This window comes from Oncorhynchus mykiss, chromosome 21 (genome assembly GCF_057628025.1).
Source record: "Oncorhynchus mykiss isolate SJ-2025 chromosome 21, ASM5762802v1, whole genome shotgun sequence".
NCBI lineage: Eukaryota > Metazoa > Chordata > Actinopteri > Salmoniformes > Salmonidae > Oncorhynchus > Oncorhynchus mykiss.
The window spans coordinates 47,290,612-47,316,145 of NC_143042.1; the positions used below are offsets into that span (position 1 = coordinate 47,290,612).

Below are 25,534 nucleotides of genomic sequence, written 5' to 3' on the forward strand. Positions count from 1 at the left end.
GTACTAATAGCACAAACTCAGGGCGCGTCGCGTTTAGAGATTAAGAAGGGGCGTGGCATCAGGTCTCTGCTATTGAGTTTGTGCTTATTAGTACCGAAAAACATTGTGCTTATTTTTTGTTCATGTAGCACATATTAAGGGTAGACTGTGTTGGTATACGCACAGATAGGACAATGAGACCGATTTCACCGGATGTATAATTATGAAGCAGTCGCTTGGCAGTTATGTCGCCCGCCAAGCAGGGAGTTTTTGTATGAGGCTAGTAGCATAGAATCTCTCTCCAATAATCAATCTGAGCACCAGGCTTGTCGGTATGTTCTCCGTATACCCCAATGGTCCGAATAGCCTCTCTCTATTTGGTGGGGAGTGGACATTTCAACCGGATGCTTCAGATTTCATATCCGGTGAAACATGTGACTTCTTGTTTTGTCTTTGGTGTTAAAGTGGGCGAAAGTGGTATTTGGTATAACGTGCGATAGTTTCAGTGACGGTGTTCGGTCAGTCTGACAGTAAAGATGCCATTGTGTGGAGGAACAACTGGGCCAAAGGATGCCACTGAGGAGGTGCAGAAGATTTGTGATGAGGTGAGAGAGGAAAGGGGACTGTCAGTGTCTGTGTAGATCGAGTAATGAACGCCATTCGCCACCAAATGTAGTCTACTAAAATACTACTAAAAGATAACCATGTTTTTGCCCACAGATGAAGCCGCATGCAGAGCAGAAAACGGGGAGGAATTTTGACGTTTTCACAGCGAAAATTTACAAGACTCAGTTGGTGGCAGGGACCAACTTCTTCATCAAGGTTTCAGATTATTTCTTGCTACGTAACACTTTACATTACTGTCCCCTTATTACTGTGGTATGTAATTACAGTATAACAAGTATTGCAATTACTCATTCTTCCTAACCTCAGCCCTAAAGTACAGCCCTACAGTACACACTTCTTAGCCCTATCCAGGCTGTGTCACATCTGGCCGTGATTGGGAGTCCCATAGGGCGGCACACAATTGTCTTCCGGGTTTGGCCGGTGTAGACCGTCAATGTAAATAAGAATTTGTTTTTAACCGAATTGCCTAGTTAAATAAAGGTTATGTAACGCTAGTACAGGGTAAATAGTGTAGTAATGGGTCATTACAATACATGTTACACTTTAATTACAGGAATAATTACCCAGTAAAAAGGGCACTGTAATGTGTAACTAAAGAGGGTGGTTTATGGAGTTTATTTGATAGTACCCTTTCAGTAGCCTACATTGTTACACTGTAAGCCAAGTGTCCAGTGGACACAGACTGCATTTCAGTGCATTGATACTGGATTCCATTTCACATGTTCCATGAAACATGGATGGATGTAACTTGTCAGTTGTTAGAGACCTCTAACCCTAACACTCATCCATATATGTATATATTTTTATTCCAGTCCTTCACTTACATTTGTGTGTCTTACAGGTTCATGTTGGTGGTGAAGACCATGTCCACCTGCGCGTGTATAAAATGCTGCCACACGCCGGAAGCAAACTGGAGCTGACCAGCCTGCAGGAGTCCAAAGCCCACAGCGACCCCATTGAATACTTCTGATTAACCCTGACATTTGACCCCATCAAGTACTTCTAATGACCCCTGTGACCCAGCCGCAGTCCGAGCCGAACCCCGGTGCCTACCCTACCCAATACACCACAGCCTCCTTTCCCTCCACATAATAGATCTGTGGTCATTCTACAGCCCAGGTAGCCTTTTAATATTAGTTTTCAGTGTTTCTTAAAATGATTTTATAATATGTAGCTGATGGGAAACCTTCATGTATGAAGGGAAATTGAAATAATGAATGAGCTCCAAACAATAAATAATATTTGCCTACTCAATTAAAGACAATATACTATTTTGCCACATGGTTAATAAATCATAATACTTTTTAACGAAGATTAATTCCTTCTCCATTATCGATGGTCTTTGAACACAATTTCAAACCTAGATCAACCCATCGCCCTCAGGTGACAGGTTAACACCAGCCTGGAAACAAGTCCCTACAGCAATGTTCCAACATTTAGTGGAAAGAAGAGTGAAGTCTGTTACAGCAGCAACGGGGGGACAAACTCCATATTAATGCCCATGATTTTAGAATGAGATGTTTGATGAGCAGGTGTCCACATACTTTTGGTCATGTGGTGTATTTCTTTTAAATTTTATGCATACATTTGTTTACATCCCTGTTAGTGAGCATTTCCCCTTTTCCAAGAAAATCCATCCAATGGACAGGTGAGGCATATCAAGAAGCTGATTTAAATAAAATTATTCTTACATAGGTGCACCTTGTGCTGGGAACAATAAAAGGCCACTTTAAAATGTGCGGTTTTGTCACACAACACAATGTCACAGATGTCTCAGGTTTTGAGTGAGCATGCAATTGGCATGCTGACTACAGGAATGTCCATCAGAGCTGTTGCCAGAGAATTTAATGTTAATTTCTCTACCATAAGCTGCCTACAATGTCATTTTAGAGAATTTGTCAGTATGTCCTATTACTCTGACATTTCACATTCTTAAAGTAAAGTGGTGATCCTAACTGACCTACGACAGGGAATTTTTACTAGGTTTGAATGTCGGGAATTGTGAAAAACTGAGTTTAAATGTATTTGGCTAAAGTGTATGTAAACTTCCGACTTACTTACTTTTACTTCACTACATTCCTAAAGAAAATAATGTACTTTTTACTCCATACATTTTCCCTGACACCCAAAAGTACTCATTACATTTATTTGAAATGCTTAGCAGGACAGGAAAATATTTAAACTCATGCAGTAATCAAGAGTCATCCCTACTGCCTCTGATCAGGCAGACCTATGAAACACACATGCTTAATTTGTAAATTATGTCTGAGCGTTGTAGTGAGCCCCTGGCTATCCGTAATGGTTTTGTTTTTTGTGTGTGCCATCTGGTTTGCTTAATATAAGGAATTTTAAATGATTCATGCTGTTTCTTTTGAACTGAAGTATATTTTAGCAATTACATTTACTTTTGAGACTTCCGTATATTTAAAACCAAATACTTTTAGACTTTTAATCAAGTAGTATGTTACTGGGTGACTTTTACTTGAGTAATTTTCTAACAAATCTTTACTTTAACTCAAATGACCATAAGGTACTGTTTCAACCACTGCATAAAGGAAGGTCCATAAAGAAATGGTTTGTTGAGATTGGTGTGAAAGAACTTGACTGGCCTGCACAGAACTCTCACCTCAACCCCATCGAACACCTTTGGAATGAATTTGAACGCCGACTGCGAGACAGGCCTGATCGCCCAACATCAGTGCCTGACCTCACTAATGCTCTTGTGGCTGAACGGAAGCGGTGGCTTCTTCCTTGCTGAGCGGCCTTTCATGTTATGTCGATAGAGGACTCGTTTTACTGTGGATATAGATACTTATGTACCTGTTTCCTTCAGCATCTTCACAAGGTCATTTTCTGCTGTTATGGGATTGATTTATGGGATTGATTTGGTCCCATGGTGTTTATACTTGTGTACTATTGATGTGTGCTTTGTGGTACCGTCAGGTTTTTGGAATTTCTCCCAAGGATGAACCAGACTTGTGGAGGTCTACAATTTTTTTTTCTCAGGTCTTGGCTGATTTATTTAGATTTTCCCATGATGTCAAGCAAAGAGGCACTGAGTTTGAAGGTAGGCCTTGAAATAAATCCACAGGTACACCTCCAATTTGCCTATCAGAAGCTTCTAAAGCCATGATATAATTTTCTGGAATTTTCCAAGCTGTTTAAAGGCACAGTCAATTTAGTGTATGTAAACTTCTGACCCACTGGAATTGTGTCAGTGTGAATTATAAGTGAAATAATCTGTCTGTAAACAATTGTTGGAAAATGTATCTGTCATGCACAAAGTAGATGTCATAACCGACTTGCCAAAACTATAGTTTGTTAACAGGAATTTGTTTTAATGACTCCAACCTAAGTGTATGTAAACTTCCGACTTCAACTGTAAGTAGTACTTTTACTTTCTATATTTTACTATGTTTTTACTTAAGTACTTTACACCACTGGCTTTATGCACGGGAGCATTGTCATGCTGAAATAGGAAAGGGCCTTCGCAAAACTGTTTCCAAAAATTTGGAAGCACAGAATCATCTAGAATGTCACTGTATGCTGTAACGTTAAGATTTCCCTTCACTGGAACAAAAGGGCCAAGGCTGAACCATGAAAAACATCCCCAGACCATTATTCCTCCTCCACCAAACTTTACAGATAGTATCAAGCAATGTGGCAGGTAGCGTTTTCCTGGCATCCGCCAAATCCAGATTCAGACTGCTAGATGGTGAAGCGTGATTCATCACTCCAGAGAACGCATTTCCAATGCTCTAGAGTCCAATGGCGGCGAGCTTTACACCACTCCAGCCGACGCTTGGCATTGCGCATGGTGATCTTAGGCTTGTGTGCGGCTGCTGAGCCATGGGAAACCATTTCATGAAGCTCCCAACGAACAGTTATTGTGCTGACTTTGCTTGCAGAGGAAGTTTGGAACTAGGTAGTGAGTGTTGTAGCAGAGGACAGACGATTTTTACGCGCTTCAACACTCAGTGGTCCCTGACGAACTACCTTGTTGGAAAGGTGGCATCCTATGATGGTGCCACGTTGAATGTCACTGAGCTCTTCAGTAAGGCCATTCTATTGCCCATGGTTGTCTATGGAGATTAGAGAGTGGGTCAGAGCAGCTCAGACTGTCACTTGGCTGTAGAGGGGGTGGGGGGGGGGGGTAGTGGGTCAGAGCAGCTCAGACAGTTACTTGACTGTAGAGGGGGTGAGGGGGGGGTAGTGGATTAGAGCAGCTCAGACAGTCACTTGACTGTAGAGGGGGGGGGGGGGTAGTGGGTCAGAGCAGCTCAGACAGTCACTTGACTGTAGAGGGGGTGGGGGGTAGTGGGTCGGCACCACTCACTGAACACCGGCTCCGCCCACAACCGTAAGGCTCTCCAGAGGGTAGTGAGGTCTGCACAACGCATCACCAGGGGCAAACTACCTGCCCTCCAGGACACCTACACCACCCGATGTCACAAGAAGGCCAAAAAGATAATCAAGGACAACAACCACCCGAGCCACTGCCTGTTCACCCAGCTATCATCCAGAAGGCGAGGTCAGTACAGGGGCATCAAAGCTGGGCCCGAGAGACTGAAAAACAGCTTCTATCTCAAGGCCATCAGACTGTTAAACAGCCACCACTAACATTGAGTGGCTGCTGCCAACATCCTGACTCAACTCCAGCCACTTTAATAATGGGAATTGATGGGAAATGATGTAAAATATATCACTAGCCACTTTAAACAATACTACCTAATATAATGTTTACATACCCTACATTATTATCTCATATGTATATACTGTACTCTATATCATCTACTGCATCTTTATGTAATACATGTATCACTAGCCACTTTAACTATGCCACTTTGTTTACATACTCATCTCATATGTATATACTGCACTCAATACCATCTACTGTATCTTGCCTATGCCGCTCTGTACCATCACTCATTCATATATCTTTATGTACATATTCTTTATCCCCTTACACTTGTGTCTATAAGGTAGTTGTTGTGGAATTGTTAGCTAGATTACTTGTTGGTTATTACTGCATTGTCGGAACTAGAAGCACAAGCATTTCGCTACACTCGCATTAACATCTGCTAACCATGTGTATGTGACAAATAAAATTTGATTTGATATGATTTGAAAGAACAGCACAGGAGAGGATCATTGAAGTGCATATATCTGTGTGTGTGTGTGTGTGTATTATGGATCCACATTAGTTCCTGCCAAGGCAGCAGCTACTCTTCCTGGTGTTTATTAAGGATTCTCATTAGTTCCTGCCAAGGCAGCAGCTACTCTTCCTGGGGCTTATTATGGATCCCTATTAGTTCCTGCCAAGGCAGCAGCTACTCTTCCTGGGGCTTATTATGGATCCTCATTCATTCGTGCCAAGGCAGCAGCTACTCTTCCTGGGGTTTATTATGGATCCTCATTAGTTCCTGCCAAGGCAGCAGCTACTCTTCCTGGGGCTTATTATGGATCCCTATTCGTTCCTGTCAAGACAGGAGCTACTCTTCCTGGGTATATTATGGATCCCTGTTCGTTCCTGCCAAGGCAGCAGCTACTCTTCCTGGGGTTTGTTATGGATCCCTGTTCGTTCCTGCCAAGGCAGCAGCTACTCTTCCTGGGGTTTATTATGGATCCCTGTTCGTTCCTGCCAAGGCAGCAGCTACTCTTCCTGGGTTTATTATGGATCCCTGTTCGTTCCTGCCAAGGCAGCAGCTACTCTTCCTGGGGTTTATTATGGATCCCTGTTCGTTCCTGCCAAGGCAGCAGCTACTCTTCCTGGGGTTTATTATGGATCCCTGTTCGTTCCTGCCAAGGCAGCAGCTACTCTTCCTGGGTTTATTATGGATCCCTGTTCGTTCCTGCCAAGGCAGCAGCTACTCTTACTGGGGTCCAAACAAAATTAAGGCAAAAAAATGGTAAAATAAAAGAGTACATCACACAACACATTATTACACCACTACAATACAACACAACACGTTATTACACCACTACACATCTACAATACAGCACATTAATACATCACTACACATCTACAATACAACACATTATTACACCACTACAATACAACACATTATTACACCACTACAATACAACACAACACGTTATTACACCACTACACATCTACAATACAACACATTATTACACCACTACATATCTACAATACAACACATTAATACATCACTACACATCTACAATACAACACATTATTACATAGCACTACATATCTACAATACAACACATTATTACATAGCACTACATATCTACAATACAACACATTATTACACCACTACACATCTACAATACAACACATTATTACATAGCACTACATATCTACAATACAACACATTATTACATAGCACTACATATCTACAATACAACACATTATTACACCACTACACATCTACAATACAACACATTATTACATAGCACTACATATCTATAATACAACACATTATTACACCACTACACATCTACAAAACAACACATTATTAAACCACTACTCTGCCACTACACATCTACAATATCTACAAGGGCTGTGAGACACGGGCTTAATCCTAGACACATGGAAAGTCGGTTGAATACGGAGGGTACGGAGTAACAAAAGACAAACAGCAGTGGGGCTAATGACTCTAGAGATGGGGAACGGAACGAAGAAATGGAGGGAAAGTTTACGGGGCTCCACCCGGAGGGGCAGGTCCCGGGTGGAGAGCCACACCCTCTGCCTGAGCCGATAGAGTGGAGCAGAGGTCTGGTAGTGATCCGCTTGTCACCTATACCTGGAAATGGTCTTCAACAGAGCAGCCCTGGCTCTCTTCCAGGTACGGCGACAGCAGCAGATGAACATCTGGGCAGAGGGATTGCTGACTTCCTCCTCTTGCTCAGGGAAGAGCGGAGGCTGATATCCCAAGGAACACTCGAAGATCAAAAGACTCGTGGCAGAGCAATGAAGGGTGTTGCGGTCGTACTCAACCCGTACTGACTACAGGTGACTCCAGGTGGTAGGGTTGGCGGAGACTAGGCAGTGAAGTGTCGTCTCTAAATCTTGGTTGGCTCGCTCCGACTGGCTGTTGGACTGGGGTTGGATACGAAAGACAGGCTGGCCGACAACCCAATGAGCGAGCTGAACGCCTTCCAGAACTGGTACGAGAACTATGGACCCAGGTCGGAGACCATGTCCACCGGGAGTCTGTGGATCCGGAAGACATGCTGCACCATAAGCTGGGCCGTCTCTTTGCCCGAGGGTAGTTTGGGGAGAGGAATGAATTGGGCGGCTTTGGAAAACCAGTCGACCACAGTCAGGATGGCAGTGATGCCCTCAGACGGGGGGAACCCCGTGACAAAATCCAGGGATATATGGGACCAGGGACGGTGAGGGACAGGCAGTGGTTGGAGAAGACCAGCCAGAGCTTGCCGAGGACTCTTGTTCTGTACCGTGGGGTTATAGGGGTTATAGCGGCGAGACAGGGCATCCTGGAATGAGTAGGTTTGTCCAAACTTTTAACTGGTAGTGTATATAATTAATTCAAGCCCTTTGGGTGTTGCCACAGATTTACATTTGAATTGCCCATCCAAGAAGGCTAAAGGTCCACCCTATGGGACTCCCAATCACGGCCAATTGTGATACAGCCTGGAATCAAACCAAGGTCTTCTGTGACGCCTTTAGCACTGAGATGCAGTGCCTTGGACCGCTGCGTCACTTGGGAGCCCTGAATGCTGCTGCATAATGATGTAATATGCAAGGGAGATATGTATACTGTAGCTAAGAAAGTATTACAAAGTGTATGTTGTGTAGTAAGCTGTTAGTAGCCCATGTGCCTCACCCTAATCATTTGGTCCCTTCCCCCATCATAACTTAGCCTACTTTTCTGACTTGGTGGTGCACATGTAGCCTATAGCCTGTTTTAGAGAAATGTAATCATTGAATATTGTAAGAGCTACCATTGTCTGCTTATATGGCCCCTTCATTTATCCTACTGTTCTGACCTGGTGTACATGGAGAATACTGTAAAAACAATCCATGTTTTAAATTTGGTCGATGTACATTTCAAAAGTGCTGAACAAATAGTTATATGGACTACGTCTGTCCTAGCTCGCTCTATAATGTCTTAAGCAAAATTATGTATTGCCTCGTATCCGCTCGTCGTTCCCTTATGCCATAGTTTGTACGTCTCAATTGTCAGTAGAAACCACATTTGTTTAAGCAAGTCAGCCATATCAGCTATGTTTTTTTTAAAGGCAGTAAATAAGGCTGAATTAACAGTTTTTCTGCCAGATAAGACTCCGCTGATAGCCAGGTGTAGAGGTGGTAAGGATTCCCTCCATGGTGCTGAAAAGGGACAGCTTTATGTAGGCCCTAACAGTTTGTGGGCACTGTTTGTCACCGTTATAGTGCAATTAATGTATTGCTTAGTGTTGTGTTGCGTAGTGGCTTTGCTGGCATGCATCGGAAAACTTTTTGTGGAGTTTGCCCCACCAAGATTGACATGCTAAAATCACCACTGGACAGAATAAAAAAATAGCAACGATAATAAAAACGGGTATGACAGAAACAGTGGATTCCTATTAGCACATCGCAGTCACTTACACAGGACACGACTGCCTACACTTAAATGTGAGAACTGTGAAATGTGAAAGATAGGCTTTCTACATGTTTAGGGCTCCCGAGTGGCGCAGCGGTCTAAGGCACTGCATCTCAGTGCTAGAGGCACAGACACCCTGGTTTGAATCCAGGCTGTATCACAACCGGACGTGATTGGGAGTCCCACAGGGAGGTGCACAATTGGCCCAGCATCATCCGGGCTTGGCTGGTGTACGCTGTCATTGTAAATAAGAATTTGTTCTTAACTGACTTGCCTAGTTAAATAAAGATAAAACAAACAAAAAATTCAATGCACATCTATTTTCTGCATGACACAAGTTATTTTTCCAACAATTGTTTACAGACAGATTATTTCACTTATAATTCACTGTGTCACAATTCCAACGGGTCAGAAGTTTACATACACTAAATTGACTGTGCCTTTAAACAGCTTGGAAAATTCCAGAAAAGGATGTCATGGCTTTAGAAGCTTCTGATAGGCTAATTGATGATTGATCATTTGAGTCAATTGGAGGTGTACCTGTGGATGTATTTCAAGGCATACCTTCAAGCTCAGTGCCTCTTTGCTTGACATCATGGGAAAATCAAAAGAAATCAGCCAAGACCCGAGAACAAAAATTGTAGACCTCCACAAGTCTGGTTCATCCGTGGGAGCAACTTCCAAACGCCTGAAAGTACCACGTTCATCTGTACAAACAATAGTACGCAAGTATAAACACCATGGGACCACGCAGCCATCATACTGCTCAGGAAGGAGACGCGTTCTGTCTCCTAGAGATGAACGTACTTTGGTGCGCAAAGTCCAAATCAATCCCAAAACAACAGAAAAGGGCCTTGTGAAGATGCTGGAGGAAACAGGTACATAAGTATCTATATCCACAGTAAAATGAGTCCTATATCAACATAACCTGAAAGGTCGCTCAGCAAGGAAGAAGCCACTGCTCCAAAACCGCCTTTAAAAAAGCCAGACTACGGTTTGCAACTGCACATGGGGACAAAGATCATACTTTTTGGAGAAATGTCCTCTGGTCTGAGGAAACAAAAATAGAACTGTTTGGCCATAATGACCATCGTTATGTTTGGAGGAAAAAGGGGGAGGCACATCACAAAATAGATGGCATCGTGAGGTGGGAAAATTATGTGAATATATTGAAGCAACAACTCAAGACATCAGTCAGGAAGTTAAAGCTTGGTCGCAAATGGATCTTCCAAATGGACAATGACCCCAAGAATACTTCCAAAGTTGTGGCAAAATGGCTTAAGGACAGCAAAGTCAAGGTATTGCATTGGCCATAACAAAGCCCTGACCTCAACCCTACAGAAAATTTGTGGGCAGAACTGAAAAAGCGTGTGCGAGCAAGGAGGCCTACAAACCTGACTCAGTTACACCAGCTCTGTCAGGAGGAATGGGCCAAAATTCACCCAACTTAATGTGGGAAGCTTGTGGAAGGTTACCAAATACTAATTGAGTGTTTGTAAACTTCTGATCCACTGAGAATTTGATGAAAGAAATAAAAGCTGAAATAAATAATTTTCTCCTATTTTTCTGACATTTCACATTCTTAAAATAAAATGGTGATCCTAATTGACCTAAAACATGGAATTTTTCCTAGGATTAAATGTAAGGAAAAACTGAGTTTAAACGTATTTGTCTAAGGTGTATGTCAACTTCCGACTTCAACTGTAGATGTGAAAATGCCTCAAATATGAGTTCCCAAAACCCCAAAACCCAAAATATATGCCCCACAGTTGCCCACATTTAGACTTCCATATGTTTAAGACCAGTCCGGGCATTGACTTGTTGAGTACTCAGTCTTAACCAATGCAATAACTTGTGTCCTAAAGATACACTTTGACATCAGCATAAATTTGATGATTTATGATATTATGATATTGATGATATTTTTCTAATATCTCTGACCCCTGCATGACCTTAGTGTATGTATTTATGTCTGGAGCACTGTTTCCTTGGTGATGGTGGCCATTGTCTCCTCTAAGCAGCTGAGGCAGCCAAAATGGCAGTGATGTACAGCCAGTATGCCTCGCTATACGCACTGACCAATGTGGTGAGTCCTCTCTTTCTCTGTTTTGTGGTTGTTGTTTTTTGGCACTTGTGATGAATAAGTAAGAAAATAAGTATTCTAGAGAGGCTGGAGCTTACTGCTATAGGTGAGCACTGTAGCACGTCTGTCTGTTAACATTTTACTTGATATTATGCCATTATTATGTCTTTCTCTCTCTCATCCCTGTCTCTCTCTTGTGTGGGTAAAATGCCCCCCGTTGGACAAACATTTGGCCAACCCACTAAAACAGACGAGGGCATGGTCACTAGCAAACAGGAGCTACAAACCTTCCTCAAGGCAGCCTACTCCCTGTCTGTCAATCACAAGTAGCTGGGCACCCCTCAGAAGACAGTGGAACAAGCCAGATTGGTATGCCTATTGCCATGCAGAAAGCCAAGAGAGTCTGATAACCCAGGTAAAGAATCTACTGTGGGTCAAACCATTCCTGAACCCAGACAAGGGGTGGTTCATCCCGGACAGCTACAGACACGTTGTGGAGGAAAGAGTGGTGCGGTTCACTCTAGATGGTTTCTCCCAGGTGATGGGGAGGTTCAGGCAGTACCATGCCTCAGTGTAAAAAGGAAACATGAGGGGCCCCAAGCCCCAAAAAGTAACACATTAAGAAGAGTTACAGAGAGACAAAGCACCCAATAACTCTTGTTTTCCTCCAAAGTTACTTTAGGAACAGGACATGTGTACAACTCTGGGCAGTATTGAAGAGCTACCAAACAATAGCTATAACAAAATGGCTACAGAATCACCTAGTAGAAGCACAGATAGAACAATGAGACAGATATTTCACTGTATGTTTAAATGTGAAGCATCCGCTTGGTGTTTCCACTGACTTCCAAATAGGGAGTGAGAGGAAGCCCACTGGCGGACAGTGAGAGGAAGCCCACTGGCGGACAGTGAGAGGAAGCCCACTGACGGACAGTGAGAGGAAGCCCACTGGCGGACAGTGAGAGGAAGCCCACTGGCGGACAGTGAGAGGAAGCCCACTGACGGACAGTGAGAGGAAGCCCACTGGCGGACAGTGAGAGGAAGCCCACTGGCGGACAGTGAGAGGAAGCCCACTGGCGGACAGTGAGAGGAAGCCCACTGGCGGACAGTGAGAGGAAGCCCACTGGCGGGCAGTGAGAGGAAGCCCACTGGCGGACAGTGAGAGGAAGCCCACTGACGGACAGTGAGAGGAAGCCCACTGGCGGACAGTGAGAGGAAGCCCACTGGCGGACAGTGAGAGGAAGCCCACTGACGGACAGTGAGAGGAAGCCCACTGGCGGACAGTGAGAGGAAGCCCACTGGCGGACAGTGAGAGGAAGCCCACTGGCGGGCAGTGAGAGGAAGCCCACTGGCGGGCAGTGAGAGGAAGCCCACTGGCGGGCAGTGGGAAAAGATTGAACGAGATGGATTTTGGCCGACATTCTGTAAATGTTCTCATCAATGAAACATTTGATCTCAATACAGTTTTCTGTTTCCAAAATTAGAATATGTTATGAACAGAGTGGACTAAGGTTTGTAAACTTTAACCTTTGCAAAAGTTTTTTTTAAATGGCTTTTTTTTTTAGAAGGAGTGCAAAGGAGAATTGAGTTATTGTACATGCACACTTCACAGAGTAGGCATTTCCTAACGAAAATATGCAGATGATGCTAGAATGCGCCAATAGGATCTCGCTAGCTTGTGCTTAGCTCTGCCCCCCTCCTTGCTTGTTCTGCCCACTATGGCTCATTTGTTCCCATTGGAAATGACTGGCTGTGGTCTATCTTGGTATAGTCATAAAAATCTTTGGTTGCAGCCTTAGGTCTTTATTTGAAAAAGTGTCTGGGTCTCCCCTCGACAATAGTGGCAACAAAATATAGCATGGAGTATCTGTACAGTCCAAACAATCTCATTGAGCTTAGTGACGATGGGTTGAACAATAGGTCAGAGCCTAAAAGCAAGACCGGGGAAAGAAATGGTCCCAGAGCAAGCCTCAGTGAGCAGACAGGATCCAACTTTTCCACTCGGGTCACTTCCTCTTCCTCCACCCACACAGGAAGTGATGTCATAGTATGCCACCTTTCCAATAAGTCAGTTTGTCAAATTACTGCGCTGCTAGCGCTTTCCCCAGTCAAAAGTACTGTTATTGTGAAGTGGAAATGTTCAAGAGCAACAACGGCTCAGCCGCGAAGTGTTAGGCCACACAAGCTCACAGAACAGGAACGCCGAGTGCTGAAGCGCATAGCGGGTAAAAATTGTCTGTCCTTGGTTGCAACACTCACTACCGACTGCCTCTGGAAGCAAGGTCAGCAAAAGAAATGTTTGCCAGGGGGTTTCATGAAATGGGTTTCCATGGCCCAGCACTCGCACACAAGCCTAAGATCACCATGCGCAAGCATCGGCTGGAGTGGTGTAAAGCTTGCCGCCATTGGACTCTGGAGCAGTGGATACGTGATCTCTGGAATGATTAATCACACTTCACCATCTGACAGTCCGCAACAAATCTGGGTTTGGCGGATTCCAGGAGAACGCTACCTGTCTGAATGCATATTGCCAACTGTGAAGTTTGGTGGAGGAGGAATAATAGTCTGGGGCTGTTTTCCATGGTTCGGGCTAGGCCCCTTTAGTTCCAGTTAACAGGAATGTTCAGGGTGGTATGGCTACAAGCGAAAAAATACATTTACACCCATTTTCTCCCCGAATTACGAGGCGAAGGTCGAGTCATGCGTCCTCCGAAACATGACCCGCCTGGCCACGCTAATTACACAGTTCAAAATGAAATGTTGCTATATACTTTTCCAGATGTCACCACCACCCACACACACACAATTATTCCCACTCAAAATAGGAATCATTTGATTGACTTTTTAAATGAATATTGTGTCAAAGCCAGACTTCACCAAACAGATGTTTATGTACAGTATTGACACCTTTGGTAAAGATGAACAATAATGACTGTATAAAATAAATAATTCGAATACCGAGCTATAATTTATGCTGTACATAATTGTGGATGAAATTATATTATTTTATATCAATACTAATTGCTGAGAGGGAGAGATTTTGTTTAACAAGTAATAATTTTTTCTCCAAAAGGTAGGGGTCAAAATTATTGACACCCCTAAATATTCTTATAAATGTAATCAAAAGTTTAGTATTTGGTCCCATATTCCTAGCACACAATGACTATGTCAAAGTTGTGACTCTGCAAACTTGTTGGATGCGGTTGCAATTCGTTTTGGTTGTGTTTCAGATTACGTTGTACCTCTCGCCATGACCAGTAATGGTTTTGGGAGAATCATTTTGACCCTCTGTAACTTTCTCACTCATCATTGTTCACAATTCATTCGGAATTATCCATAACCATGGTAGCATCCACATTCTTGTAGAATTGTTAAATTATATTCTCATTTACGATGAGAGTATAGAGTCATTAATGCTCATCTTTATTTCATACAAAGTGAGAGTGCTTTACACTAGAAGTAAAAAAAAAAAAACTTCACCGTGATCGTATTGAAAAAAATATTATTTCGAGGAAGTGAACTTTCCCCAACTTAGACAGCTGGTGGTTGTTGTTTCAGATTTTGGAGGGGATGAGGTGGTGGACTGTGTGACAGTGGAGCCCTTCATGCTGTTCGACTGTGTGAAGCTCACCAACAACACTGCTAAAATGGACAGGAGGTGCAAGGCGTGTGTGTGTGTGTGTGTGTGTGTGTGTGTGTGTGTGTGTGTGTGTGTGTGTGTGTGTGTGTGTGTGTGTGTGTGTGTGTGCATGCGTGCGTGCGTTTGTGTGTGTCAGCATATGTCTCAGGTGACTGTACAGCAGGGTTGACCCTGTGGTGAAAACAGCAGTGTAGTGAAACACATTCAGTGACATGTGATTCCATTTCTGGAAGTGAGAATTGTCTGAACCTTTACTGACCTCACCACAGAAAACTGTTGAGATTCTGTTGAAATTCAGCCTGAACTGTATCTTCAAATCAAATTCAATATACTGTAAGTGTTTTTGTGACCCTTGAATCCACTCTCATGTATCTAGGTGCTTATCACCTAAGGTCTGTCCTCTGTTGTAGCCTACAAAAAGACTAGGAATCTCAGCGTCTACATGGTTGATTTCATTTGACATTGATCTGTTTTATTTGCCTTTTGAGGCATATAGCAGGGAAGGTTGGTGTGTAAAGTTGAAATGCTTCAATGGATGTTTATATGGGCTAGTTGAAGCAAAACTTGCTTAGCAGAGGATGATCCATCGACCTCTGCGTCATGGGCCCAGCATGCTTCCACTGCGCCACTCTGCTTTCATCCACCCCAGATGAGACTCTGATGATGAGTCTCCATCACTGGTTTAGGAGGCCAGAGCCTTATCCATTAGGTCACTAGGGCACTGTGAAACAGGAAATAACTATATCAACTGTCAGAAATAGTGAAAAAGAATCTGCATGGGAAGGTCTGAGGCCTGCCCATAAAAGGAGGCTTTTTTCATCCCTGTTTGCACTTTATAGCTAGAATCCAACTGGATAACAGAGGATGGTTTCGATTCATCGACATCTGGGTTATGAGCCCAGCATGCTTCCCGTGTGCCACTCTGCTTCCCATGTCTTCTGCTGAGGAAGGAGGCATATAGCAGGGAAGGTGGGTGTGTAATGTTAACACTCTTCAATGGAAGTTTATATTGTGTATTCAATCAGATCACAGAAACTGCTACTGTGTTACTCTGTTTCCTTTCAGCTGTCTAAACCAAACATTGGATGGATTGTAGCTCGAACGGTTCAACCAAACAAGGAAGTAGTGCCATGCTCTGGTTAGATAAACCAGTTTAGCGCCTGACATTAAACAACAAACAAATGAGTCTCCAAATGATTTGTTAATTCAATGGTACCTTGTAACATCTCTCTTAGTGCACCATGGCTGTATTCAATAGGCACCAAATGGAAGAAAACTGACTCTAACAGAGAGGGACTACTTAGACTTGTCCAATAAGAAACGCTCATTTTCAGCTGTGTGCCCTAATGAATACAACCCAGGATGGCTTGTATAATATTCACAAGGTATAAGTTCAGATGGTCTAGCTCCTTGCATCAGGTGACTCGCCCACCTTCTCGAGATCATATGACCGTGATGTCACAGATGTTGCTATTAGCACTCGTGACCTGTTTTATTCCTGACCATTACAGGCTTTACTAGCTTCCTCCTTCAACAATGGTTATTTAGATAACAAGCCCTGAAATACAGTACTTACAGTTGGGTGGACTTTGAGATACCGATCAAGTTTATTTACACAATCAAAATGATTGTTTTTATTAGTTTGTGGCACCAGCTCATTTGCTTGGAGGGAAACAGGTACAATAGCACCTGCCTTAACAGTACGTCCAAAGTGGAGGCTGCTGAGGGAGAACGGCTCATAATAATCGCTGGAATGGAGCGAATGGAATGGCATCCAACCATGTGTTTGATGTGTTTGATACCGTTTCACTGATTCCACTCCACCCGTTACCACGAGCCCGTTCTCCTCAATATGGGTGCCACCGACCAACTGTGACACAAACAAGTATTTTTTGTAGAAACGTACCTATCACACCATAAAAGCCATATAAAATGCCATCTTTACCAGTTGTGAAGTTGTAAATACCATGCTTTTGTTTTTTTGTTACCGTGCTTTCGAACTTGTTGAGAAACGCTGATTCCACAAGCTGTGTAAACCTTAAACTAAAAGTACAGCTATCATGCTTGTAAACTAATTTTAGTGTCCAAAAAACATATTCATAGATGTATTTTATAAATACATCTTTGTTGTTGCATTGTGGATTTTTCTCAGTTAAATTCCCACTTCCCACTTTGTTATGAATGCAGCATTAGCCTGGCCTATGGCAACATATTATTCTTTGGTCTCATAGGACAGAGGTTTCTGGGCCTCTCTGGTGAAAAGGAAAACCTGAATCCAGTGTTGGCCCTAGGATCTGGAGCCTCAGTTTCGTACTGTTTATAAGGAAGTGACTAAGCGCTCCTGCAGCAGTCAGTCTGCTTATTGGTGTGTGTGAGTGAGTGTGTGGAACATTTGGAAGCATGAGGACCTTCGTGTTGTTGATGTGCCTTGTAATGGGCTGCCTGGCTCAGGTACCTCATACATGCAGTAAGTAAAAGAAAGAGTATGTGTGTGTGTGTGAGAGAGAGAGAGAGAGCAATTGTGTTGTAAATTGAGTAGTAAACCTAAGAGCTGCAGTGTTATGAATGCCTTCTCCAGTCAAAGATTAGCCACTGCGTACAGTATAACCCTGATTTAACACCTGTACTGTACACTACTTGTACTGTAGGCAGAGCAGAGCTGGAAAAGTTGTTTTCCTCTATGTTTATAGTGTACAGGTCCACTTTTACGGCTAAATTGTGCATTTAACACATGAAAATGGATAAATAATTCACTTATAAAACACCTCCCTCTCTCAGGGTCTCCCCCTCTTCTGACCGGAGCCCTCTCTGTGGTAAGTCTGTGCTTTGTTTCTCCACAGTAGGCGGGAATACATGGCTATGGAGTTCCCATGATGATAATACCAGAAGGAATATTTTGACATATAAATATGGCTGTAAATATAAAAAGTATATATATTGATATCCTGTCTTGTAAAATTACAAAATCAAAAATATTAATTTGGTCACAAAAAAGCAAAGCAAATAAAAAAGGAAAGCAAATACTGTATTAATATGGCAATTATTACATAATCTCCTATAATAATGATATACTCTGCTATAATAATGATATGATCTGCTATAATAATGATATCATCTGCTATAATAATGATATACTCTGCTATAATAATGATCTGCTATAATAATGATATACTCTGCTATAATAATGATATGATCTGCTATAATAATGATCTGCTATAATAATGATATACTCTGCTATAATAATGATATACTCTCCTATAATAATGATATGATCTGCTATAATAATGATATCATCTGCTATAATAATGATCTGCTATAATAATGATATAATCTGCTATAATAATGATATAATCTGCTATAATAATGATATACTCCGCTATAATAATGATATACTCTGCTATAATAATGATCTGCTATAATAATGATATACTCTGCTATAATAATGATATACTCTGCTATAATAATGATCTGCTATAATAATGATATAATCTGCTATAATAATGATATACTCTGCTATAATAATGATATAATCTGCTATAATAATGATATAATCTGCTATAATAATGATATACTCTGCTATAATAATGATATACTCTGCTATAATAATGATATGATCTGCTATAATAATTATATAATCTGCTATAATAATGATATAATCTGCTATAATAATGATATAATCTGCTATAATAATGATATACTCTGCTATAATAATGATATGATCTGCTATAATAATGATATAATCTGCTATAATAATGATATACTCTGCTATAATAATGATATAATCTGCTATAATAATGATATACTCTGCTATAATAATGACATACTCTGCTATAATAATGATATGATCTGCTATAATAATGATATACTCTGCTATAATAATGATCTGCTATAATAATGATCTGCTATAATAATGATATACTCTGCTATAATAATGATATGATCTGCTATAATAATGATATAATCTGCTATAATAATGATATAATCTGCTATAATAATGATATACTCTGCTATAATAATGATATACTCTGTTATAATAATGATATACTCTGCTATAATAATGATATGATCTGCTATAATAATGATATAATCTGCTATAATAATGATATAATCTGCTATAATAATGATATACTCTGCTATAATAATGATATACTCTGCTATAATAATGATATACTCTGCTATAATAATGATATACTCTGCTATAATAATGTTATAATCTGCTATAATAATGATATAATCTGCTATAATAATGATATACTCTGCTATAATAATGATATAATCTGCTATAATAATGATATAATCTGCTATAATAATGATATACTCTGCTATAATAATGATATACTCTGCTATAATAATGATATACTCTGCTATAATAATGATATATTCTGCTATAATAATGATATACTCTGCTATAATAATGATATACTCTGCTATAATAATGATATAATCTGCTATAATAATGATATAATCTGCTATAATAATGATATACTCTGCTATAATAATGATATACTCTGCTATAATAATGATATACGCTGCTATAATAATGATATACTCTGCTATAATAATGATATAATCTGCTATAATAATGATATAATCTGCTATAATAATGATATACTCTGCTATAATAATGATATGATCTGCTATAATAATGATATAATCTGCTATAATAATGATATAATCTGCTATAATAATGATATAATCTGCTATAATAATGATATACTCTGCTATAATAATGATATGATCTGCTATAATAATGATATACTCTGCTATAATAATGATATACTCTGCTATAATAATGATATACTCTGCTATAATAATGATATACTCTGCTATAATAATGATATACTCTGCTATAATAATCCCTGTCACACTCCTGTCCTTTCAGGCAAATGAGAAGTTTTATGCAAATGCAAAATACACCTATGATGCGATGCTCAAGCGTATCCGCTTCAAGGAGGTTGGCTATTATGAGAACAAGACATTCGGCATTGATGCCCTTCTGCTCTTCAGAGAGGTAACAAACACTTATTCACAACAATAACCATGTATTCACAATAGCAGCCATTTATTCAACATACCGGTACACCAAAATCCCAGTCATGCTAGGGCTGTCAAACGATAAAGTGTTTTTAATCGAGTTAATTGCAAATTCCAAAATTTGCTCAAAGTGAGCTGTAATTTACGATTTTTCATATTAAAACGTCTTAATTTTGTCTAATGTAACGGTTTTCAGAATTTGTTTTTGTTAGTTTTTTGGGGGGTGGTGGGGGGTAGAGCAGCTTTAATATTGCAGATAGATTGTGGCTTCAATCAATGTGATTGTCTGCATCATTTTCAATCCCTTAGATATTTATTTAGTAAATATATAGATATATTATGTATTTTCACCTAACCCTACCACCCCTCCCCTAATTGGAGTAAACTAATGGACAACAACAAGCAGGCTTCTACTTCGAGTTTATACATACTGTATTTTACGGACACAGTATATTTTACAATAGTTATCTTTTGTTTGTTTTCAGTCCCACACTTCAGCTAACTTCAACCCCTCCCATCTATAGCTGAAGAACATCCCGTTTTGATTTATATTTGTCATTTATTTTTCAACTGTGCCGTGATGTTTCACAAAAGTTCTGAATCGTTCTATTCTCATAGTTTCCAAAACAGCATGGGATACAATTAAGTATGGGAGGAGTTCAAATTGAAGAAGTGGCAGAAACCAACCTATTGGGAGTGCAGCTAGACAACTGCTCTTCATGGTCGTCTCAAATAATTATCTATGTAAAATAATTATTAAAACAGCATGCATAATCAGAAGGATAGCTAAATATTTACCAGGAAAAATTCTTAAGCAAATAACACAAGTATTAATTGAGAATCAGGTGAACTACTGTTCTGTGGTCTGGGGAAATGCATCATCAAGTGAAGTTAGGAGACTGCAGATTGCACAGAACAAAGCAGCAAGGATTGTTTTAAGGTGGAGATATGGTTCTTCTGTTGCAGTCATGCGTAGTGTTCTTGGTTGGTCATCAATCAACAAGGTAATTGAAAAAAAACATGCTTATTTTATTTCATAATATACATAATTTAAAACAGCCAAGTTCTATTCACAACAAAATTAATTTGGTAAGAGACAGACATTCCGTAAATACTAGGAATAGATTGTCCACCATCTATGCATTATCTAGACAGAAAAGAGAAATAGGCAAAATAACATTTCAATTTAGAGCAATAAAGAAATTGAATAAATTATCTGAGCAAACCAGAAACCTTTCAATATATACATTTAAACATTATTTTAAAACCATTTAAATATAGTCCCATGTTGTGGGACTATAGTAGATGAAGAATCAATATTTTGTAGATTCAGTATTCATTGGGTTATTATGTTAGTATATCATGTATGTTTGTACTAGTGTGTTATATGTGAAAATGTGTTCGTATTCTAAATTGTATTTGAATGTTTAAGGACTCCTGGAAGATGAGTCCAAATGGGGACGAAAAGAGATCCAAATCAAATCAAATCTACAGATAGTAAATTAAAGAAACATTTTTGCTAAGAGTATTATTGTTTGATTGATTATGACTTTTATATCACCCAGCAGTGCTATTTGCAGAGTTAGCTCCAGGTAAATGTTGCAATTCAAACATCATACAAACCAGCTTTTCCTCTGACTTCTCCCAGGGTGTCATGTATACGATTAACCACAGGAACAAAACCTGTAAGAAGGAGAGGCTGAAAAGGGAGGACTTCCACCCTATGGAGATCCCTGCCGATGCTGCTCTGCTGGGCCAGGTGATCTTAGGGAGCTCCTCTGGTCCAGGACAAGGTCTGCTGGTCAACACCTGGTATGGAGAAGTTGCAACCCCAAGTGGTAAGGAAATGGACAAGGCAGTTTGTTCAATATTTGCCTCTTATTTGTGGCCTTCCTCTCTCCGAGGGAATACCAAGAAACATTCCTAGCAACTATTTGTTGCATGGCAATTCAGATTTGTGATTCTGTTCTCAAATCACATTTCTACTCCCTGATTGTGGCTTTCTGACTTTGGATCAATTTCATCACCAGGTAAAGACAAGTGGGTGAGTACCTTCACTGAGTTTGGATGCATACCTGTCAGCTCTGCATACTACACGGACAAGACCGGCTGGATGCTTTCAAGGTTAGTGTGTCTATTATTGGGCAGTGAATTAAATATGACAGTTTTTGTATATAGTACCAGTCAAAGGTTTGGACACACCTACTCATTCAAGGGTTTTTCTTTATTTGTACTATATTCTACATTGTAGAATAATAGTGAAGACATCAAAACTATGAAATAACACATATGGAATCATGTAGTAACCAAAAAAGTGTTAAACAAATGAAAATATATTTTATATTTGAGATTCATCAAAGTAGCCACCCTTTGCCTTGATGACAGCTTTGCACAATCTTGGCATTCTCTCAACCAGCTTCATGAGGTAGTCACCTGGAATGCATTTCACTTAACAGGTGTGCATTGTTAAAAGTACATTTGTGGAATTTCTTTCCTTCTTAATGCATTTGAGCCAATAAGTTGTGTTGTGACAAGGTAGGGGTGGTATAGAGAAGATAGCCCTATTTAGTAAAGGACCAAGTCCATAATATGACAAGAACAGCTCAAATAAGCAAAGAGAAATGACAGGCCACCATTACTTTAAGACATGAAGTTTGAAAGTTTCTTTGAGTGAAGTCACAAAAACCATCAAGGGCTATGATGAAACAGACTCTCATGAGGACCGCCAAAGGAAACGAAGACCCAGAGTTACCTCTGTTGCAGAGAAGTTCATTAGAGTTACCAGCCTCAGGAATTGCAGCCCAAATAAATGCTTCACAGAGTTTAAGGAATAAACATATCTTAACATCAACTGTTCAGAAGAGACTGCGTGAATCAGGCTTTCATGGTCGAATTGCTGTTAAGAAACCACTACTAAAAGACACCAATAATAAGAAGAGACTGGCATGGGCCAAGAAACACGAGTAATGGACATTAGACTGATGGAAATCTCTCCTTTGGTCTGATGAGTCAAAATGTGAGATTTTTGGTTCCAACAGCCATGTCTTTGTGAGATGCAGAGTATGTGAACGGAGGATCTCCACATGTGTGGTTTCCACCGTGAAGCATGGAGGAAGAGGTCTGATGGTGTGGGGTGCTGTGCTGGTGACACTATGATTTATTTAGAATTAAAGGCACACTCAACCAGCATGGCTACCACAGCATTCTGCAGCAATACGCCATCCCATCTGGTTCACGCATAGTGGGACTATGACCCATAATACACCTCCAGGTTGTGTAAGGGGAATTTGACCAAGGAGAGTAATGGTGCTGCATCAGATGACTTGGCCTCCACAATCATCCGACCTCAACCCAATTGAGATGGTTTGGGATGAGTTGGACCGCAGAGTGAAGGAAAAGCAGCCAACAAGTGTTCAGCATATGTGGGAACTTGATTTGTTTAGCCCTTTTTTTGGTTACTACATGATTCCATATGTGTTATTTTGTAGTTTTGATGTCTTCATTATTATTCTGCAAAGTAGAAAATAGTAAAACTAAGGAAAAACCCTTTAATAAGTAGATGTGTCCAAACTTCTGACTGGTACTATATATATATATATATATATATATATATATATATAAAACACACACACACACACACACGTGTGTAGTGTCATATTTGACATCAATACATGGTCTATGTAGTCTTTGTTCCATATCCTCGTTCTGAGAAACTTCCTCAGTCCATTATGTGTTCCTGAAAGCAATCAAAAGAATGTCTTAATTTCACTTGTGTGAAACTTATGGAAACATAGAATCCATAATTGTTTAATAAAAGCATTATGAATTATTAACACATAACTCCCCTCAAGCATGGATTTGACTGTTGTTAAATCTACAGATATCCATTATGTTATAAATATATAATTTTTTCATTTTTTTTACTCACAGCTTCTTCAACATTGTCGTTGGGATCCTGGACCCCCTGGAGTTCTTCCCTCCTAAATTCTGTCAGGGCGCTTTACTGGATGAGACTGAAGAGGCTGCCAACTTCTACAGCATTTTCAAAAACCTTACAAAATATTCCTAAAGGACATTGTCTTTCATTTTCTTATGAGAATTTCACACAACTATTGCTTATTTTTAACCTGAGATAAAAAGCCGTTTTTTTTTTCAAATGAATTCATAAATATAAAAAAGGACTGTGTTAGTGTAGGAAAAAAGGGGTAAAACACAAGTTACAAAAATAAATCGACTACTGACCATGTTACAAGTCAGTTACACTGAGCATTATATGTACACATTACCATCGCAAACGTTAATTTCTTGCATTGAACTGTCCTTCTGAATAATTTCTTTTTCAAAGGCAAGTCTACAGTCCGGGTTAGGGTTTGGCCGGGGTAGACCGTCATTGTAAATAAGAATTTGTTCTTAACTGAATTGCCTAGTTGAATAAAGGTCCAATTAAATAAATACAGTAATAGTTTCATAGTATAGTGGACAGCTAGCACTTCACAAGACCTCTTCATATTGTGTAGACATAGAAAGAAACGTCCAGATAAGAGACTCGGTCAGTTGTATCAAGAAATTACTTATTATACTATACTGACTATACTGCAATGGAACAAGACAGACTTCAACAACCAACTAGCTACTGTGCTACAGGACAGGTTAACGTGGTAGCAGTAATATGTCACTCCCCTTAGCTCCTCCACCTCCTGCACTCCCACATTGGCAGCCATCACCCCTGGCTCCCAGCCCTCTTTTTCCAACCACAACATCCTGGCATCAGGGTCATCGTCTGAAAACCGGAGGTGAGACCCAGAGTTCCTCAATGCCTCCAGGTACTGCTTTAGCACCTGGCTGACCTTGGCTCCCCATTCCCTAGACTGCAGCAAGGTATCTATGGTACACTTGTCTAGAATGAGGTCCAGGCTCTCAGAACTACGTCCAGCTTTGAGGAAGGATTCTGAGGTTGCATGGCGTTGGTTGCTCTGTGTTCCTCCATTAGGCGCACAGCAATAGGGGAGATGTCAGCACAGGTCATCTGCACTGGCCAGGGAGAGTCTTTGTGTATGCAGGGTCTTAGGCCAGAGGAACCACAGCCCATGTCGAGGACGCTTAGTAAGGCATCCGAGTTGGGAATGCGGCATGGGCAGGATGAAGTGCCGGATTATGTCAAAATCAAAGAACCATTCAAAGGTCTAGCTTTTGTTTTCTGTGTAGAATCGGTCCCATTTTGCTTTTTCGTCCATGTTGTTGATAAATTAGTAGGGACAGAAAGGTGAATGTCAGGGAGAAAACTAAAACATACTGGCAGTATTATATCATTTTCATAATGTCAGTTTATAAACCCTTAAAGCAGAGTTTCCCTACCACTACACAGCTGATTCAAATAACCAACTCATCATCAAGCTTTGATTATTTGAATCAGCTGTGTAGTGCTAGGGCAAAAAACAAAACATGCATTGGGGGCAGGATCGAGTTTGGGAAACCCTAACTTAAAGGGGCAATCTACAGTTGCTTCATCCATTGTTGGACTTTTGAATTAATGAAATGTGCCCATTGATTCTTGAAGGATAATTTATAAATGCCTCATGAGCTTAGTTCAACTGTTGT

The 25,534-nt window shown here is 40.6% G+C and overlaps 2 protein-coding genes, 1 long non-coding RNA gene and 1 pseudogene across 3 annotated transcripts; 2 read left to right on the forward strand and 2 right to left on the reverse strand.

Annotated features, from left to right (window-relative positions):
* LOC110500700 (cystatin-B) lies at positions 1-2,341 on the forward strand. Its single transcript, XM_021578207.3, has 3 exons — positions 1-584; positions 700-801; positions 1,448-2,341. Exons 1-3 carry the CDS (start codon positions 516-518, stop codon positions 1,574-1,576), a joined length of 300 nt encoding a protein of 99 aa, XP_021433882.1. The 5' UTR covers positions 1-515; the 3' UTR covers positions 1,577-2,341.
* Positions 2,342-15,348: 13,007 nt separating this feature from the next.
* LOC149973261 (uncharacterized) lies at positions 15,349-16,616 on the reverse strand. The gene is made up of 2 exons (XR_016490371.1): positions 16,479-16,616; positions 15,349-15,623 (listed from the first exon to the last, which is right to left on the reverse strand). It is a non-coding gene; the product is annotated as an uncharacterized LOC149973261 (long non-coding RNA).
* Positions 16,617-17,129: 513 nt separating this feature from the next.
* Positions 17,130-24,388, forward strand: LOC110500702 (ependymin). Its single transcript, XM_021578209.3, has 6 exons — positions 17,130-17,369; positions 17,681-17,715; positions 19,785-19,913; positions 21,585-21,774; positions 21,967-22,060; positions 23,867-24,388. Exons 1-6 carry the CDS (start codon positions 17,303-17,305, stop codon positions 24,003-24,005), a joined length of 654 nt encoding a protein of 217 aa, XP_021433884.1. The 5' UTR covers positions 17,130-17,302; the 3' UTR covers positions 24,006-24,388.
* LOC110500886 (citrate synthase-lysine N-methyltransferase CSKMT, mitochondrial-like) lies at positions 24,190-25,227 on the reverse strand (annotated as a pseudogene).
* Positions 25,228-25,534: the final 307 nt, after the last annotated feature.